At 38.3% G+C, this 20,918-nt stretch overlaps 1 protein-coding gene across 1 annotated transcript in view; it reads right to left on the minus strand.

Annotated features, from left to right (window-relative positions):
- Window positions 1-3,979: 3,979 nt before the first annotated feature.
- The window catches only part of LOC114456267 (ovarian cancer G-protein coupled receptor 1-like), a 40,763-nt gene continuing 23,824 nt past the window's right edge, over window positions 3,980-20,918 (minus strand). The window contains 8 exon segments of the mRNA XM_028437916.1: window positions 3,980-4,417; window positions 5,995-6,007; window positions 6,009-6,098; window positions 6,100-6,170; window positions 6,289-6,518; window positions 8,255-8,388; window positions 9,373-9,522; window positions 12,967-13,069. Coding sequence (XP_028293717.1) covers window positions 4,029-4,417; window positions 5,995-6,007; window positions 6,009-6,098; window positions 6,100-6,170; window positions 6,289-6,518; window positions 8,255-8,388; window positions 9,373-9,522; window positions 12,967-13,069 — 1,180 coding nt within the window. The 3' untranslated portion in view covers window positions 3,980-4,028.

Consider the following 20,918-nt stretch of genomic DNA (forward strand, 5'->3'; position numbering starts at 1 on the left):
ACTCCCTCATCCCTGCTTCCCTTCCCCCTCACCCATGTGTAAACACTGCCCTCTCTTTTTACATCCTCCTCCTAAAATAAAGTGTCTCTTACCCTTCCTTACAGAGGGCTGGTGATGGTCACAATTATGCAATAAAATAAATGTTTTCATTTAATTGCAATCACAAAACATGCATTGCTGTCTTGAAAGAATGCACTTCTTGTAGTGTTGACCTTCTACAGCATGTGCAGACAAAGTAAGAAAAAAAAAAAAGACTGAATCCAAGACGTGCTTTTAAGTTTGAAGTAATATGCTGGACCCACAGTAATATTGAGACTGTTATGGACACACACACACACACTCATTATTTTAATATGTTTCTATTGTTTTATTTAGTTGATTAACATCACTCCGTAGGGAAGCAAAATTACAACTTCGAGGCCCCTACACTCAACAGCACTGGTAAGAACCCTGGCACCTATCGAACCCCAGAACAAATTTTTGAGGTAAATATTATATTACAACAGGAACCTGTTCCTTGTACCCCAGTGTGTGATGGTTGTGACCAACTTTCATGTTGTTTATTCCACTCCGTTACGTTTTTGACCTTCAACATTCAACTCCATGTTAATTCATTCAGTGCCAGCAATTTTCAATATTTCTACCCCCCTCAGTGCCAGCCGTTTTAGAGCAATTTGACTCATTTTAAAGACCCACAGAATATTTTGTATTATGACAATCTGAAATCTGAAAGGTTAAAATATCTAATTTCATCAGAATTTTTTTTTTTTGTTTGTAGCTTGTTTCGTTCTTCCGTCATCCGCAGTTGAATAGAGGCAAGTTTCACACAAATCGCCAGTTTGTGACAAAAAAACTGAGAAAAAAAATCTGAGTGACTTTGAAGCAATTTTTTTTTGTTTAGGGACACCTCAACATTGGTTTCCTTCTTTAAAACTACAAAAACAACACTGAGGCAGGGCTTTTGATGGCAAAATTATTATTATTTTACTATCTATGTCAGAATTTAATGGATTTTTTTTACTGTATTTTGGCATTCCTCCAAGTCTCTCCCCCGTCATTCTCCACACGCACAACTTCCTTCTCATCCCGGACATGCCGAGTGCCAGCGCTTGCCCTTTTTTTTTTATCGTTTTCACTCACCATCACAACACTTTCAATAGTCCACTTAGTTCCATATCCAGTGTACGCTGCTGTGAGCTCACTGAGAACTTCAGCATCAACTCTCATTTTCTGTCTCATAAACTCCTTTCCTCTCCCTCTGAGCTCTGCCCATCATGGGTGGTCTCTCATCCAAAGGTGCGCTGCTGCCACCTACATTTCACCAGTTGGTCACTACATCATTGTACAAGTTAGATATTCACGGAGAGCTTCGTCACACTGTATCCTAGCAACATCAGCTGAAAAACACAACTCACGTCTATAGACGTGAATAGCACTCAACGAGTTCAACAAACACTTGGAAAAATTTGGCACTGGTGCTATGCTGCTCATACGGCACAGCTAACATGGAACATTTAGCTAGCTACTCCAATCTTTGAGTTCCATGATTTTTAACATCCCAAACATGTCCCTATTGAAAATGTTGCCTATATAAACATTTTGGTGTCCAATTATTCTGCCATCGTTGAAGTGGAGGGTGAAATTCATCCACCTGACTAAACGTGTCACAGTTTCATCAAAGCTCTGACATTTGTAGCATGAAAGCTGAATGAAGACATAAATTCACTCCAAATATTAAGTACATAAGTGGCATTCCCATGCAACAGGGTTTCAGTTTGATTTAGAAAATGCAGTTACATTATATCATATTATAACATATCTTCTTTGACCTCATAGAGCCATGTACAAATAGATGAATCTATTGTTGCTCTCAACAGAAAAACATTAAACAAGTAGTTACAAATTAACAAATCTCATAATAAATCAAGGAAGTTCTGTGTACGTGTGTGTGCGTGTGTCTAGAGCAAATATCTACCTGACGCAGTGTCTGTTTGACCTGAAACCTTTTTACAAGCCATCATTTTGGACTTACTTGGTGTTGCTAAGCGTTTATTTTAATTTTATTTTAGCCGGACGGCACATTCATGTTCACTAGAAATTAAACCTATTCAGCTTTGACCTGAGTGTGAGGGGGCGCTAGCGCACCAATATGTTCATATTCATATTCATATTAAAAAACGTTTTTGTACTGCTAAAAGTTATTTAAGTGTGTTGCAAAATGTTTATTCTCATTTTGTTTTGAGATTACAGATCCAAATTTTGATCACGTCGTGTTACTTCTGGGTACTTTTTTTTTTTTTTGATCAAGTCACACAATTCAACAACCTGTGACGGAGTATGTGCATGCGCGCGGCTGATGCTCGTGCATGTGTGTGAGACTCAGCCCACGGAGGAGATGGGAGAGTCCCACACGGCAACCAGGAGGACGCACACACACACACACAGACATCTCAAAACACGCCCTCACCACACATGAGGTATTTATAAAAAAATATACTAAATAAGTAAAATAAAACAAAAAACGAAACAATGTTTATACAAAAAGTACACAAAACGACAACAGAAATGCACAAAACTACACCAAAAAATATACAAAAATTGCACAAAAAGACAACGGAAAGATACAACAGTAACATGACTCCAAAAAACATACATAACAGAAAATACACCAAACAAACAAATATATAAAAATGAGTAAAAAAAAAACTCCACACATTTATCATGCACATGTCCCATAGAATTAAACCAGGGAAATCACACACTTTTTTACTTTGCACCTGCAAATATATCCCTTCATAACACTACAGAGTACAGAGTATGTACACCTCTTTGTACATCCAACCTTCAAACACACACTCGTTTGGGCCATAATTGACAACTCTATATAAAGGCACACCACAGACTTTGTGAGCTAAAGAGTTGTTCCATATGAGTTATTTTAAATGATTCCTCAGACCAATATACAGCGTTTGACATTATCAATGCTCCGAGCGGGGCTTCCCTCTTGAAATACCGACCATGTATGTTTGGAGAGACGGACCGTCATTGGCCAGGTCATGTGACCTGGAGAACGTATCACTTTACGGCAGTCACGTGACCACAGGCTTGGATATACTCATAGAGCTAAGGTTTTTAATACTGGTTTTCCACCTGTTCGCAAGGCCCCCTCCGCCAACATGCCTTCCGCCCAATGCCGGCCGCCGCGATTTTTGGGGTCCATCCATAAAGTCAACCAAATGATGGTCCATTGTTCTATGAATCTGTGATAACCACATTTAGTTATTCATCTGAATAATATCCACTGTTATCCAGGAACGTTTATTATTATAGTCTAAACTCTCTGGGTTTGGAAGTAACTTGTTTTTTGTGCAAAACTGCATTCTTAACAACCAGCTTATTTCCACACAGGGCCCTTTTCATTCCAATATGCATCTAAAAATGTTTTAAAACACATTTTGGTACATATATATAATACAGACTTCTGATGGGGGCCCCCTGCATCGGATCCTGGGTACTCGGCACCCTTTACTTCCCCCCCAGTCCCACGCCAATGAGCTGTCACAGGAGTGTGCATGTTGAAATCACCTTTCTTAAGTGAACGTGTTTATATCCTGCTTCATAGTACAGCTGATCTGTGGTAGATAATGTTTGGTTTGGTGAAGCTAACGGAGAAATATCAGAATATTGCTTATCCAGCTTCGTAGTACAAGTCCCAGAACACCCACTAAATGAGAGAAAAATATACAAAATGAATGCCAAAACACTCAACATGACCAGAAAATACAAAACAACAAGCAACACACATAAAATGAGAGAAAAGAGGCCAAATGACAACAAAACACACAAAAAGCCTTTGTTGTTTCCTGTCTTAATGCTCTGATTGGTCTTCATTCTGATGCTGACATGAATGTTGATCATGTGACCCTTAGCCTTGCTGTGATCAAAGTTGCCATCTCTGACCTAATCCTCAGCAAACCTCTCTGATTGGTCCTTGTACTCTGAGTTGCTATGAGCTTTCTCAGTTCTCTCTAATAGGAATCAGGAAGTGTGTCACAGTGTTTGGTGTTCTGAACGATCAGTGGTATAACGGTTCCCTCCCCAGTCCTGGTCACCATTATCCTACTTTCACAGGCAGCGTCTGTTTTCCTGCTGTCCAGCGTGCTGACGTGTGTGAGCAGAGTGACCGTTGGGTGGCCGTTGTTGTGGTCGGTGGCCACCTCGTGGGAGTCGCTCCCTGCTTTGGTGGGACTGGCGTTGCCACGGCGACAGCAGCAGCAGAGGACCTTAGCGACGGGCCGAAGCACGGCTCTGTACAGACCTCTGCGGGCGCTTTCACTGACAAAGCAGTAGAGGGCAGGATCTGCCACGCAGTTCAGAGTGGTCAGCAGCAGAGACAGGTGGTAGTAGTTAAATATCACTGGAAATGACAAACACAGCACAACAATCACAGTGGTCAGCAGCAGAGACAGGTGGTAGTAGTTAAATATCACTGGAAATGACAAACACAGCACAACAATCACAGTGGTCAGCAGGGTTCACCAGGGATTCTTCACAGCAACAAAGGTACGGATCATTTTAAAATGTAGTGACGTAAAGCTAAAGCTTTGTTCCAGCCTTACTTAAGAGATAAAAGTTATTTGTTGAATTGATGATGAATGTAGTTTTAGAGAGTTTAGTCACGCTTGCTATAGATCCTCCACTAATAAATACTGTATAGACAAGAAATAACATTTTATTCAAAACACTGATTCCAAGACGCACTTTTCAAATTTAAATGAGGTATTATGTGGGACCTGCAGTAATAGTGGATCACACACACACACTTTAATAATGTATAGTATAATGATGATTGAATACTAATTATTTGAACACAAAGTAAATACATCTTAAAGTGTTTCTCACTTTAAGTACCTGAGAGAAAGAAATTAGCAAAAGTGAGCACGAAAAATATGATTTTATAATGTCTATTTTTAGTTAAAAATGATAATCATAATAATGATGATGAAATGATTTTGATTAGAACAGAAACTGAAACTACGACGGTCAGTTTTGGTCCCACAGCAGGCGGAAGATGACCAGAAATGAAAAGAACTATGAATAAATCTATTCTGGAGAGTGGTGACCCAATGTCTAGTAATTGATGAAAAATAATAACTGTTATAAATATATTATTTAAATGTATAACAACACACAGTATTAACTGTATTCTATACGTTCACTTTCTCAAATATAAATCTATGTAAAATAAAATGCACTACAAATATATCTGAGCTGGCGTAACTTGTCACTAATCCTGGCTACTCTGTATTCATAACACAGTAAGACAAACATAATCAAAAACCAAATCTAGAAGAAAAAAGTGTCTTTGGGGCCGCCTGAAATGTTTGATATCAAAACGAGGTCACCATGGGAACCATTGTGCTAATTCCACTTATTTACAAAATGATATTATTTAAAAAAAAAAATAAAAATCAGAAATAAGAGAAAGATGGTACTAGAGCTAAAAACATGAACAGGAATGTGTGGTAGCAGCAGATTATCTGATAACTTTACCCACATGTTTACTTGATATTTAGAAATAATTTACAAAACTTCACCTCTTCCAGTTCTTTTGGTTTTTAGGGCGGGGCTCCCGGACTCAAAACGCCACTCACTTTGTTGTTGTTGTGTACACTAGTTAAAATCACTACTCCTCTGTTATTCGTGAATGGATTGGGCTGAAACTTGGTAGATATAATCTATAGATGTGTACGCATAGATGCTCAGAGACTGATTTTCGAGAAAGAAAAAAGCGAAAGTTGATTTCTCATTTATTTGCCGAATCATTGGCACATACCAATATACAAATCAGGCCCATTACCCCGTACGTGTCATGGGGGCGCCAGGGACTGAATTCTCGGAACGTGGTAAGTGCTAATCGGCACAGAGACGTTCCGCGGGCCCAGCCGTAGTTCATCCGAACTTGTTACTGTTCATTTTTGCAAAAAAGCGTACCTGCAATGAAGTTTGCAATCCCGCTCCAGCAGGGTGCGCACTAAGAGGAAGACGTGGTAAGGGGAGAAGCACACGAGGAAGATGAGGATGGTGCTGCTCACTAAACTGTCTGACCCGAGACTTCTGGTCTGGTTGCGTTCCCGCACTTCGACCGACTGCTCGAAGGACACAAAGGTTAGCTGATCTGATCACAGAGGACACGACACACACTGGTTTCACTCAGAACAAAACTTAAAAACAAAACAAACATGTTTTATTGCTTTAGAATCATTGTAGTCTAAGGTGAAAATGCTGATCGTACCAACAGAATGGCCAAAGGAAACAGGAAGCCAATGGTGAAGCGGTAATAATTGATTGGATATTCCCAGGGCTGCATGGGGTAGTGCTCGAAGCACACTGATTGGTTCTTACGGTCTCTGCTCAGCTCTTTATGTCTGAAGAAAACCACGCCCACTGCGATTTCCTTCAACCAGATGACGACACTAACAGTCCACGCTGCACTCATGGAGCGGAGAGAAGTAAACCTGATAAAAGAGGCCAAAATATCAGATATATCAGTGTTTCTCAGATGGGTACGCCATGGACAACATTTAGCTCACTTTTCTTTCATTTGAGACATGTAAAACAGCATGTTGTTACTGCATATTATTGTTAAAATGTGTACACAAATGTAAATGTTAAATGTAAATCTAAATGTTAAAACTGAATGTAAATGGAAAATCTAAATACGCATGTTAAATGTACATCTAAATGTTAAATCTAAATGTTAAATGTGTGTCTAAATGTTAAAGCTAAATGTAAATTGAAAATCTAAATATACATGTTAAATGTAAATTTAAATGTAAATCTAAATCTAAATGTTAAATTTAGAGCTAAATGTGTAATCTAAATGTAAAGCTAAATGTTTATGCAATTATGCAAAGTGCCCATTTTATATAATTTCTAAACATTTAGCTTTCCACTGCGTGACCGATTCAACATTTAGATTTAGATTTAACATTTAGATTTAGATTTAACATTTAGATTTAACATTTAGATTTAGATTTAACATTTAGATTTAGATTTCCATCCATCCATCCATTTTCTTCTGCTTTATCCGGGGCCGGGTCGCGGAGGCAGCAGTCTTAGCAGAGATGCCCAGACCTCTCGATCCACACACACCTCCTCCAGCCGTTCTGGGGGAACCCCGAGGCGACACCAGGCCAGCTCAGAGACATAGTCCCTCCAGCGTGTCCTGGGCCTTCCATGAGGCCTCTTCCCAATAGGACATGCCTGAAACGCCTCCCGAGGGAGGCGACCAGGAGGCATCCGAAACAGATGCCCGAGCCACCTCAGCTGGCTCCTTTTGACGTGAAGGAGCAGTGACTCTACTCCGAGCTCCTCCCGAGTGACTGAGCTTCTCACCCTATCTTGAAGGGTGCTCCCAGCCACCCTGCGAAGGAAACTCATTTCGGCCGCCTGTATCTGCGATCTTGTCCTTTCGGTCATTACCCAAATCTCATGACCATAGGTGAGGGTAGGAACGTAGATCGATCGGTAAATTGAGAGCTTTGCCCCCCGACTCAGCTCCCTCTTCACCACAACAGTCCAATACAGCGACCGCTGTGGGAACCTCAGGATCTCATCTCTGCTGTTTGCAGATGATTTGTTCTGTTGGCTTCATCAAATGAGGACCTTCAGCATGCACTAGGGCGGTTTGCAGCCGAGTGTGAAGCGGCCGGGATGAGGATCAGCACCTCTCTGGGTCGGTGGAGAGTCCTTTCCTCAAGTGGAGGAGTTCAAGTATCTCGTTCATGAGTGAGGGTCGGATGGAGCGTGAGAACATTTAGATTTAACTTTTGCATTTAGATTTATTTTTTATGTTAACAGGGAATTTGTCTCAAATGAAATAAAAATTAGCTTAATGTGAGAAAAGTGGGCAAAATATGTCGGCTATGAAACAGTGAGTTTTTACATTGGGCCCCATTATCAGGAGACACTAAATAAATACAGTTTCATTTCACTTATTTACAAAATGAGATTCTTTAAAATATGTATTATCACTCATTCATTCTATCATTTTGTTCGATAGTTGTTTTTTTTTACAGTATTCTGAGCAAAATGTTGTAGTCGAACAAAAGGGGGTACTTGGATTCAGAAATAAGAGAAAGGGGTAGTTGAGCCAAAAATGTTTGATAGCCACTGTGCTATATCATCTAACTTTTATAGGTCTTGTGTGATGGTCTAGGTTCTAATAATGAGCCACACTAGAGCGACGTACCTCAGAGGATGAACCACAGCCAGGTAACGATCCAGGCTGATGCAGCACAGGAAGCCGATGCTGATGTAGATGTTCTCGTAGAGCAGGAAACCACACAGCTGACACAACCATTCCCTGTGACTCCAGTCATCATCCTGAAACACACACAACTTCACATGTGACCACAGGTAAAAGTCATGGATTACAAGTACTCACATCACTGAAAGTGAGTTGCTTTTATGAGTACTTGAACTTTTTTCTATATATTTCTAAATCAGTAAATTTACTTTAAAACGTGATTACTTTAAAATAAGTAAAGCAGTTAATTACATGTCTACACCCAACCATCGCTGTGTAAATTATTATTTTTAAATGTATTTATTTATTTTTCACTTTATAAGGCACATCAAACATAATCCATATGTTCTTATTCATGTTGGGGTTTCTACCTATTATGTTGTTACCCACATGTCTTAGAGTTTAGAAATCATGCTATACTTAGAGCCTGAGAATTTACTTTCATTTGAATTGAAATAATTGGTGTTTTTTTTTATTTTTCTTTAAAAGAATTGTATATTTTGACAAACCTTTTATTTTATACAGATGTCTTTGTGGAAAATAAATTGAGTTCCAATTGTATTCGATTTAGTCTCTTCTTTTTTAAGTTTCTACGTGACATGTTTACTGTATGTAAGGGAACCGTACCAAGATTTATTACCAACAATAAACGTGGGGGGTGAAAGTAAATAGAAACTTTTACTTTAATTGCTATTTAGTTGAGCTACTTTTTGTTTGTACTTGAGTATTTTACAGTATGTATGACTTACTTGTACTTGTACTTGAGAACAATTTCACTCAAGTAACAGTACTTCTACTTGAGTAGAATATACCAGTATTTTTTACACCTCTAGATGAGACTTAGAACAAGATGCAGCTTAGAGAAATATGGTGAAACCAAATCTGATTTTATAGAACAAATAACACATATAAGTGCTTTAAATGCAGCGTGTTGATCTAAAGAACAAAAAAACTCTTCCTTTGTTCCATTCAACGAGTTTCCAATTTGAAAATCAGTGAATTCCTGCAGCGTTGACAGATTCACGGCTCAGCCTCCAGAACAGAAGAGGCCACTACATTACCTGGAAGATGTACTGAAGCCAGAGAGGGAGCGAGGCCAGGTACAGCAGGTCAGACACGGTGAGGTTGAGTAAATAAACTCCTAGTTCGTTCCTTTGCTTCAACTGGAGCGCCGCGTGGTACAGAGAGTACACGTTAGAGGGGACGCCCACCTGAAACCAACATGACAAGATCATTCTGTAACAAGCCCAGTCGTAAACATCTGTGGTGTGTGTGTGTGTGTGTTAGCAGGCAGGGATCATGAGTGGGGAGATGCTCAGGGAACAGCTCAGACAGGCTTGGTTTACTTCACATGTAGTGACAAAGGCTCCGTCCACACGGAGACATAACGGTTATTATGTGTGCGTCCACTTGAAAAGTCAAAAAACGCTGTAGTAAACATTAGGGGCCTCTATGTGGCGCTGTAACGCTGCCACAGAACTACACTGAAACAGGGATGAAGACGCCGAGAGAAATGCAGCATCTATTTGCAACCATGTCTGGATTAAAAGTGTTTTTTTCTAATTCTTCTGTATTTGGTCATAAAAAGAATCACTAGATTATTTCTAAGGCTGTGCTGCAGTTCCTGCATGACACTGGAACGTAGGGGAGGTTCTAGTCCAATCTTTGTTGCGTGTGGATGCAAAGCGTAAACTATAAAAACCTAGATCATTTAGACTACAACCCATCAAATATTTCATCAATGACTGATGCCCTGAACCTGAGTAGAAACACACACACACACACACACACTCTGGTGATGTTTTTCAACCATGACTCATGTGGCAGGAGGGCTCGTCTTCTGACTGAGAGGTTGGGGGTTGGATCCCAGGCCAATTTGTGGCAGTTTTGATGAATGAGGCTTTAGAGTTGCTGGTCAGATGCTGACTCAGGGTTTATTACATCAAAGGGGAACAGACCAGTCTGGGATCTCAGAAGTTAAGCTTTCAGCATGTTTGCCTCAGTGAATCTGCTGCTGCACAGTGCTCTGTGTGTTGCTGATAGCAGTAGTCAAAACATAGCGGAGCCTCCTCTGGCAGAGACCTTGGTGAATGCTATCAGTGTACTATGGTATCTGGCCTGCTTAGGGCAGTCTGACCACAACTGACCATATCACCTGTCAAAATGTAAAAGTGTCCTTGAGCAAGGCATTGAACACTAAGTGGTTGCCATTGGTCGACTAGCACCTTGCATGGCATTAATGTGTGAATGGCTTAAAAGCTAATATTGTAAAGCGCTTTGGGACTATCTAAGTGGTGAAAAAAGCTCTACCATTTTCCATAGTGCAAGATATAAATGAGTATATGTAGCAAATACTCACTTAATATTCAGTCAACATTGCATATAATCACTTCACAGGTCTAAATATTGTAAAGAATGAATTAAATCACACATTCTATACTGTTCATCTTCATAATCTTAAGAAACTCAGCTAAAACTGTAGCCAACCTACATTCAGAACTAAAGACCACAGCACACACACCAGGCCATCATGTTCAAAGAGGCAAAAGTAAATGGTAAAAGGACTTGATTTATATAGAGCTTTATCACCACTGAAACAGTCTCAAAGCGCTTTACATATCAGCTCATTCACCCATTCACTCTCACATTCACACACCAGTGGGACAGGACTGCCATGCAAGGTGCTAGTCGACCACTGGGAGCAACTTAGGGTTCAGTGTCTTGCCCAAGGACACTTCAACACATAGTCAGGTACTGGGATCGAACCCCCAACCTCTCAATCAGAAGACGACCCTCTACCACCTGATCCACGGTCGCCCGAGTCAACAACTCTGCAAACTTTTTAGTCCTATGCTTCACAAAATAAACTCAGAGCTCTATAACTAGATACTACGTCAGGTCAGGTGTATTACGTACTAAAACACTGCCACAAAATCAGAAAAAACAAGTCAGCAATGATGACAAATTGTGTGTTACCTTGATTGTTTCTTATCAAAAGTTGCTCCAATGTGCGTAAAACTCCATATTTAGATAAATCCAAATCATGATCCAACTCTGATTGGCCAGAGCTAAAGCCACTCCCTAAGTGTCAATCATTGTGATTGGTGAAAGCATTGCTGTAGAACACCCATAAGTAACAGCATTAAAGAGTGGAACAAAACGAAGTATTACGCATGGCACAGCAGAAACCTGAATAAAAAATGATGTGTTTATTTCAAGCCAAATTGCAACACCTAGTGGTCAAACATAAAACTAATAATGATTGGAATCAATTTGACTGACATGTTACAGTTACACACTTGTTCCAAACTTGTGAAAACACAGTTGTGGCAAAGTGGGCTTCCGACGTGTATCTTTGGTCTAATGTTTATTATTATCACCATACTTTCTGCAGTTGATGTCCATACATTAGATCAATTATTTGCTTTATATTTGTATCATCTGTAACCACTAAGGGTCCTACTTCAATCTGAACAAAAATTAGCCATGTAGGTCATGTAGAAGCTTAGAAAAACATTATTTGTTAATGCTAACGTAACCGGGAGATAAACAAGGACTTTTTAATGCTCCTCTGAAACCACACACACACACACACACACACACACACACACACACACACACACACATAAAAAAACCATAGACATTATATACGTAGATGCCTCATGCTAACAATATATTATCCCTTACATGTCCATGCACCGCTGCTTCCACCTGCACCGTTCCAAGATGGCGGCGCTGTAGACACGTCCCTCCACAGTCAATGCAGCGTCTATATATATAAAGTCTATGGCCACCAGGCCACAACTCCCTAGCGGTATGGTCGCCAATTGCATAGCGATGCGTTCCCTGGATGCAGAAGTGCTGTTGGCCAACTTCTGCATCACATCAACGCCGTATCTACGGCGTAGGTCGTGACGCAGTAGCATAAATCAGGCTTAACGCATTCCTGATGGTCATCATTCAGTGACCCACAATGCTCTGCTTCAGAGTAAGACAGGTCGCGCCAAGGAAGATGTTGCAAACCAAGACAGTCCATTTTACAAGTTTACTTTCAATCTTTTTCTTTAGTATACATATTGCAAACAACCGCGTACATCAGTCAGCAGCTAGGCTAATGTTAGCGATGCTTCGTAAGTGCAGTTAGCTTTAGCCCAACATATTGAAACTTACTGGATGTAAATGTAAATATTTGAATGATGATATTTGTGGTGATCTTTATATATACTGTATATAGATATTCAAAACAAATCATTTGTAAGTGGGCCTATTATGGGAAAGTCACTGGTTCAAATCTAACCTGGTCCATCACTGTGGGATGTTGATCAAGTCCCTTAATGCTAACTGTTCATGTTTTACTTTGCTTTGGAAAAAGGTGTCTGCTACATGAAATTGTGATGTATTGTTCAAATATTCAATACATTCCTAAACTACAAATTGTTTTTATTATCAATGTCATAACTGTTCAGACCCCAAAATAAAACCAAAAACGCTCGAGAATTTTTTAATATTAATGAAATAAAAAATTGTCTGTCTGAGCTCTAAATCTTCAGAATATGACACCCTGGCCGTTGTCTGAATATTATATCAGATTATGAATATCCCTCCTACAGTTGAAAGGTTGCACAGTAGTAAGTAGTGGATGTTTCAACACTCACCAGCAGGACCAGGATGTAAACACAGGAGAAGACGTACTGGTGGATTTCATGGCTGATGGTGCAGTTGATCACATCCTCTTCACTCATGGTGAAAACCACAAAACTCAGCAGTCAACCTTCAACATGGATCCATGGATCACTGCACGGTCTCCATGTTTCCTCTTTTATCCTCATGATCTGAGTGACTCGTTCCCTGAAAACACAAGAGAAACTAAACCTGTGTGTAATCACCACACACACACACACACACACACACACGATAATCACCCCTGCACTAAGGAATGCTAAATAAATATTTTCATTTGTACAAGTTTATATCTTTTGTCAGATTCTACCTAAATCGCTGCTTTGGTACAAACTTTATTTATTTATCATATTCATGTCCCATAGAATTAAACCAGGTAAATCACACACGCTATTTTACTTTGCACCCACAAATAAACCCCTTTATAACACTACAGATTATGTACACCTTTTTCAAACACATACTCATTTGGCCATAATTGACAACTCTACTTAAGCTCCTCCCACTATATGAATACATACTTCTGACGGGCACTGTACGAGTTATTATAATAATTAACAAACGGTTGCCAAATTGAGTAAAACATTGTTCTTTCTACCTTAAAGAATATTTACATCATTACATCTCTGGGAGGTTTTGATGAGAAGGAGGGATTTTATTTACCAGGTTAGTAAAATTAGGAGTCTGACTAATAATATTACAAAAAGTAATATATTCATTTGTGAAAAAATCTGTATAGTTTTGATCAATCTTTTGAACAACCTTGGTGATCTGTGTTAAGAACAGTAATAATTCTGCACTGTAAACCATTGTATCTGCATAGAAACATGATCCATAAATACCAGGATCTTCCATAATGTGTGTAATTATAATCTAATGATGCTGCTGAATATGTCGAATGTCATTTTAAAACACTGAGATTTGATCAAATAAAGTCTTCTGTCACTTTTTCCAGGAATCACAAATACAAAGCATGACTTCAGTTATCACTGCTCCCAGTGACAGTAAAACATCAAAGTGTTGTTTTTTTCCTTGTTAAAAGCCTTTCCCCTAAATCCACCATGGCTCTTTGGAATTTACAGTTGAAAACCAAAATGACAACCTACAGTCTGCTCAGAGTATCATGGTTTTAAAACAGAACCTATGGTTGGGCAGACAAAAACAAAACATACGATAATAGGATTCATCCAGAATCTTCATATCTGCACTAATGTCCAGTGAGTTTACAAAGTGTTTTCTTTATAAAGTAAATGTTAGCAGTCAGAGAGAAATGCTGCTAAATGGTTCAATCTGACACGTTGTGTAACCTCTACTTAACATCAATGTTTACAAAGGCTCCATAATAACACATTAGAACACATTTGGAACCACAAAAACACCACACATTCCAAACACCAACATTCTGCTTTATTCTGGTACATCCCAAACTAGCAGAGCGTCAGTAGGAGGAGCCACAGAGAACGTTAGAAACTACTGAAAAAAGGAAAAATCAGTCACTGCGTCTATAAACTCTGGTGCAAAGCTTATAGATCTTTGATCACAGCAGGAGCCTCAAAAAGGTGATTGATTAGGTCACTGGTTGGTTCTCAACCTTTTCAGCCCACGACCCCTAAAATAAAGGTTCCAGAGAGCGGGGACCCCCACTGTAGCTGAAGGTGGTTGAACACAGATATGAACATTGAAGAACAGTCATGTGGAGACAGGACCATCTATAAGGGGGAATAAAGGGGAGAGATTTTTGGGGTCCATCCATAAAGTCAGTAAAATGATGGTCTATTGTTCTATGAATCTGTGATAACCACATTTATTTATTCATCTGAATAATATCCACTGTTATCCAGGAACATTTATTATTATTATTATAGTCATCTTAAAGATGGAAATCATGGTTTTAATCAGAAATAAAATGGTTCAAAGTGACCATAAATAGTGGAAAAGGTGGTGAAATGTGATTTTAAAAACAACAGAAATTAGTTAAAAGTTGCAAATTAGAGTGGATAAAAACAGCCAGAAAAAAGGGTTAAAAGTGACAATATTGAAATAATTACTTTAAACTGGCAAATTATGGGCATTACAAATAGTGAATGTGATTAAATTGGCAAAAATAAGCATAAAATATGGTGAAAAGTGGTGATTAATGGGTCAACATATGTGACATTAGGTGGAAAAGTGGTGAAAAGGGTTTAAAAAGTGCTGAAAATGTGTTAAAAGTGGAAAAAATGTGCAGAAAAGGCTTTGGAATTTGATGGAGAAATGAAAATAATGTAACAAAAAGACATTAAAAGGAGCAAAAATTTGGCAATAAAAAGTGATAAATAAAATATGGCAAGTTTGGTGTAGCTTTTGAAAATGAGTAAAAATAAGCTAAATGGACTCAAATTGTTAAAAAAATATTCTTCGTTTCTCGAACGCTTCTGGCGACCCCCTCCCAGTGTCACATGACCCAGAATGGAGTCCTAAACCCAAGGTTGAGAACCCCTGGATTAGAGGGCCACATTATCAATATTCATATCAGCATTTAAAATATATAGATGAGTCTGTACTTTATTAATCCCACAAAGGGGAAATTCCATTGTTACTAGAGATGTCCTGATACAACTTTATCACTTCTGATACGATACCGATATTGCAGCCTTGCGTATCGATATATATACAGTATGTGTGTGTGTGTGTGTGTGTATTTGTGTGTGTGTGTGTGTCTGTGCCCATTGCCCCCCAAATAATCCTGACAAATAACAAATGTGTTGAACCAACAAGGAACAAGTAATACATTATTTCATAATAAATCAAAAACTAAATTAATCTGAATTTAAACAAACAAAAATAAATGTAAAAAGTGCAGTAAAGCCAAAAAAAGAAAAAAAGAAATTCAGTACAAGTATGAAATGAACTCATGCATACAGTAGTATATTAGTATATTTCATGAATAAATCAAAACTGAAAAACTAAATGAAATTATTTACCTGCATAAAAGTACAGCAGTCAAATATTCAGGAAACAACACTTTGCAATGTTTTAAATCAACTCTAAAAGTTTGTTTCTGGTTCTGTTCCACTTCACATGCTGACGTAAATCATTATGTTTGCATTTTAGTTCCACGTTACATTTTGATCCCAGTCACATACTGTATCTAATGCAGTCTTAAATTAATGCTCTTTTCATTTCTGATACATTTTAGGATTCTAAATTTGCTGAGTAATGATCTTTATTGTTGATGAAGGTTTTTAAGGAGAATGTCATGAAATTGATCATTTCAACCTGTCATGTCTCCATTCTCTACCACATGTTGAGAAGCACTGCTCTACTAACAGACCTGTCTCTCCTTAAATGTACATTTCTTCAGAATTGGGGCTAAATTTGGGTGGAAGTTGCTGTAAATCTGTAACGCATATGGTTGATTTGTTATGAAGTTTTATAAATGTGAACTTTAGAAGAAGAAGAATGTATGTATGCATTAAAAGTCCATGTGACCCTGTGTTAACACCATCTTATTCTCTGGCTGATGTTCCAGTAGTAGACGCACCAAACAAAGCTCAGTTGTCTGTAATCTTTCATCTGACTGTGAGGAATCATCAGCTCGCAGCGATACGTGTGAAGCAAACCAAAGTTTGATTCTGACCCAGAGCGAAGCTGGAAAATCTAATCCAAGCATTTATTTCATCTAGACTGGATGATATGACTGTAACTGTTTATGTCAGAATGTACCAGTAAATCATTACAATGTCTCCAGTTATTCCAGTAAGCTGCAGTAAGAGTACTATAGGTGTGTTAGAGGGTAAGTGGGATGGATGGATGATGGATGGATGGATGGATGGATGGATGATGGATGGATGGATGGATGGATGGATGGATGGATGGATGGATGGATGGATGGATGGATGATGGATGGATGGATGGACCTGATCACTTATATACAGTATGATGTTATATAATCTGAGGTCAGGATTAATAAATAATGGTGTTGAAAAAGAGCAGATTTACATCTTTGTGCCGTTGCTATGGAAACTGATTCCAGAGGAGCTCTGGGGAAATAAGTAGTGGAATGGATCACAGGGTCAGTAGTTGGTAAACGTAGTGAATGATTCAAAGCTCACCTCGGGTCACTGAGTGACAGCGACTAAACCACTTCCTCCAAATCAATCATCAGAGTGAATATTAACGAGTCTAACGAAGGATGCTGAGATTTATCATTGATACATTAAATAAATACGTTTCTTACATTTGTGACGATAGAACCTCACATGGTGCTGATTTGGTTTTTATGGAAAAGGTAAGTACTGTAACTATTGCTTTGATTTGAAATCGTGGGAAAAGCAATGGTTTATTCTATGACTAAATGAGCCTTTGGATGATGAAACAGTTCTGCACACAAACATTTATACTATGTTTCACCTGTTGATATCAGACACTTTAAATAATTACTCTATGATAGTTAATCAAATTGTTATTTACATAATGATAAAGGGACAAATTCTCCTTCATAGACATGACTAAAGTAGAATAGAATGTAATTGATAGAGTGGAATAGAATAGTTCTATTATTGGCAATATTTATCACACAGTGGAGGACACAGAACTGTGAAAACGTTGTTTTCCTCATGGAACATGATCATCGTCTTGCATACTTTTGTTGTCCTATTGCATATTTAGTTTTTTTGTTGTCTATTTGTGTATGTTTAGTGGTGGGACTGGATTAAAAAGAATAATCAAATTAATTAGAGTCTGTAATTAATTTGTTTCGATTAATCTAAAATAATTTGCTTAACAATATTTGACATGAGAAGCAAAGTTTTTAGTAATTAATCGAAATTAACATGTTAAAGTCCCAGCACCAAGATTTTTGCTTTGACTTTTTTAATATTTTTATGTAATTGCATATGTTTTTCTAGTAACTGTTTTACTGTTTTGTATTTTTGCTGTTGTTTTGTGTATTTCTTATTTTTTTTTCATTTTGTGTGTTAACTTTGGGGGCCACACAAAATTAGACCGAGGGTCACATGTGGGCCACGGGCCACCAGCTTCCAACGTCTGCATTGAGGGGTGGATTCACAAAAGGTTTAGTGGTAGTAAAACGTGTGCAAACGTCACGCCACACGCTAATGAGCAGTACAAAGCCCAGGGAATCAGGTGTGCTGCTTATTCCATATAGCACGTTTTCCTCTAATGAATATGCATAGTAGGCGGGTCTCACCAGGGGGAACAAAAATACGGGAGGAGTTAATGCAAATAAATAATGCAGGGGACGCAATGTGATTCATGAAATGTTTGCGGTGATAGTTTTAGCACCAGAAAATACCACGACTGACAAGCAGGTGCAAACACACAGAGAAACACACATGTACTGCCGTAAATGTGGACAGAAAACACAGCTGAGATGGAAAAAAGGCACCAGTACGTGTACGTGTACGTGTACGTGTGTGAGAGAGAGAGAGAGGGTCGCTCTGTGCAGAGATGAATACATGGATATGACCATAGATCAATATCTATAAGTATCTATAAGTCCATGTTTTAACCATCAAAGTCTCGTGTTGTGTTGATGTCAGGCCAGAATCAGCAGATCAGAAGTGTAACCATCACTGTTGGCGACATATGAGACTGTGCGTGACACAGTGCTGCTGAGACCTTTGCTGGATGATGGTCAGTAGTTCATCTTTAAAGAAAGCAGACTAGTGATCGACCGATTCATCGTCCAATTTGTGCGTACGTGCATCGGCATCGGGCCGATGCGCGCTGCTTCATTCGCTGATCCACTTTATTAACAGAGCGGCTGCTATAGGCTGCTCCGTTGCCCCTCCCCCAATAGCAGAGCGTGAAAGAAGCTCTTCAAACTTTGAGAGTCAGTTTACTACTTGTTTGAATATTTACTCTCGTTAATGTTGATGTAATTTACAACAGAAACTTGAACAGTTTGTTGCTCAACGCACATCTGACATTATTTTCCTATGTTAATTCATGTTCTGGGGTTGTGTTGGAATGGACTATTATTCATGTTTCTTTTTGTGTTTAATATTATAATTATATATATTTATACTCAATAATCGGGTTAATAAAATATATCTTCAGTCAGGCCAACTTTTGTCAAAGCTATTTTCAGGACAAGGACGAACAGTTCTTTCATAATATTTCATGAGATGTCTCACTCTATTTTTTACTTGTTCTTGTTCTACATCACCTGTTTTTATTATTTGTTAAACATTTTTTACTTGGTGTCGTTCTGCCTCACCTTTGTTAATTTAAATAAATGTTCCTTTTTTTAATTGAGACTTATACCATTTGTTATCATCATTGTGTAATTTTTATGATGTAAACTGACAGAGCAAAAGTAGTATCGGCTCCAAATATCGGCTCAAGAAAATTGTCAGTCTGTATTGTTATCGGCTAAGGCTGATGGAAAAAAACCTGGTATCAGCATCGGCCCTAAAAAACCCACATCAGTCGATCCCTAATGCAGACTGATTGACATTAACTCAGATCAATGGTAGATCAATAGGATGGTTTCTGTCCTAATCTGCCTATTTTGCATGCACTGATCAGAGCATAAACAGAGCACCTACATTAAAAAAAAAAAACATTTTTATTTCTTTATTTATTTTTCTACATTAATAAATGTTTTTGCAGCAGACAGAGAAGTCCATCTGCCTCAAATTTAACTTCCTCAAATGTCATTGTATGCTTGTGTGCACTCAAATCTCCACATTAAACAAGCAAAACGCTCATTTAGATAGGGTGGTCTGCACCAGTTCTGCTTGTGCACTAATTATTGCTGCAATCTTAGTGAATTGCTCACAGTGGGTTTAGACTGCGTCCCCAAAGCAACTGGTTTACCAGCCTTTCTTAAAGATCTTAGTGAATCTAAGTGTTTATTTTTGTGACATTTTTATTCACTTTTCTCCAATCGATAAACTAAGTAACATTCCTCTTGTTCTATGAACCTGAATGTGGATAAATCTAATAAAACCAGATATTTTGTTCACATGGATCATCCCTCCAGCTGTCTCTCTGTCACTCTAAATAACATCAATGACTCACAGTTTGCCTCTTTGACACCAACAACCACAAACTATTCTGCTCTGTTGGCAGCAGCGATGCAGGATGGAAGTGGACAGAATCTATGCCTGACATCCACTAAGCTACAGCACAGCATGTATTTATCAACCCCACAAGCTAAAAAAACTAGGATTAGCATTTTATATATATATATATATATATATATATATATATTATATATATATAGTCGCTGCACAAGGAAACAAACAATAAATACAAGATAGAAAACAGGACATTACATTTAATGTGTTCATAGCTGTGATGAACTATCAGCACTGGTGTGATTCAGTCGTAGATAATCACACCAGTGCTGATATTTCATCACAACTCACTCCCTTGACTGTGATATTGCTTTTACAGTTCTACAAGTGCATTTTATTTGGGTTTTTTAAATTTTGTCTGCAAAGGTCAACACTACAAGAAGTGCAATGTTAAAAAACATGCATAATTAAATAAATGAATGTATTTTATTGCATAATTGTGACCATCACCAGCCCTCCCTAAAGAAGGGTAAGAAATACTTGATTAAAGTGTTACACCTGGGTGAGGGGGAAGGGAACAGGGGAAAGGGAGCAGGGTAGTAAAATTGAATTTTATTAGTTAACAGTAATAAGTAAGAGATTGTGATTTGTTAGTTTATTTAATCATTTGGCTCCACCAACAATAATAGATCCACAAGTGGAGTGCACACAGTGTACTGTGAGGACATTATGATAAAGTCATAAGTGCAATAAATCTGATTCAATCAAACCGACACAGCTTATCTAAATACAAAATCTAAATAACAATATAGTCTAAATAAAAAATAGAGTCTAAATAATGCATGAAAACAAGCAACATTAACATTTCTTACTTATGTTTAGTTGAATTTTTAGAAATC

This window comes from Gouania willdenowi, chromosome 22 (genome assembly GCF_900634775.1).
Source record: "Gouania willdenowi chromosome 22, fGouWil2.1, whole genome shotgun sequence".
Classification (NCBI taxonomy): Eukaryota; Metazoa; Chordata; class Actinopteri; order Blenniiformes; family Gobiesocidae; genus Gouania; species Gouania willdenowi.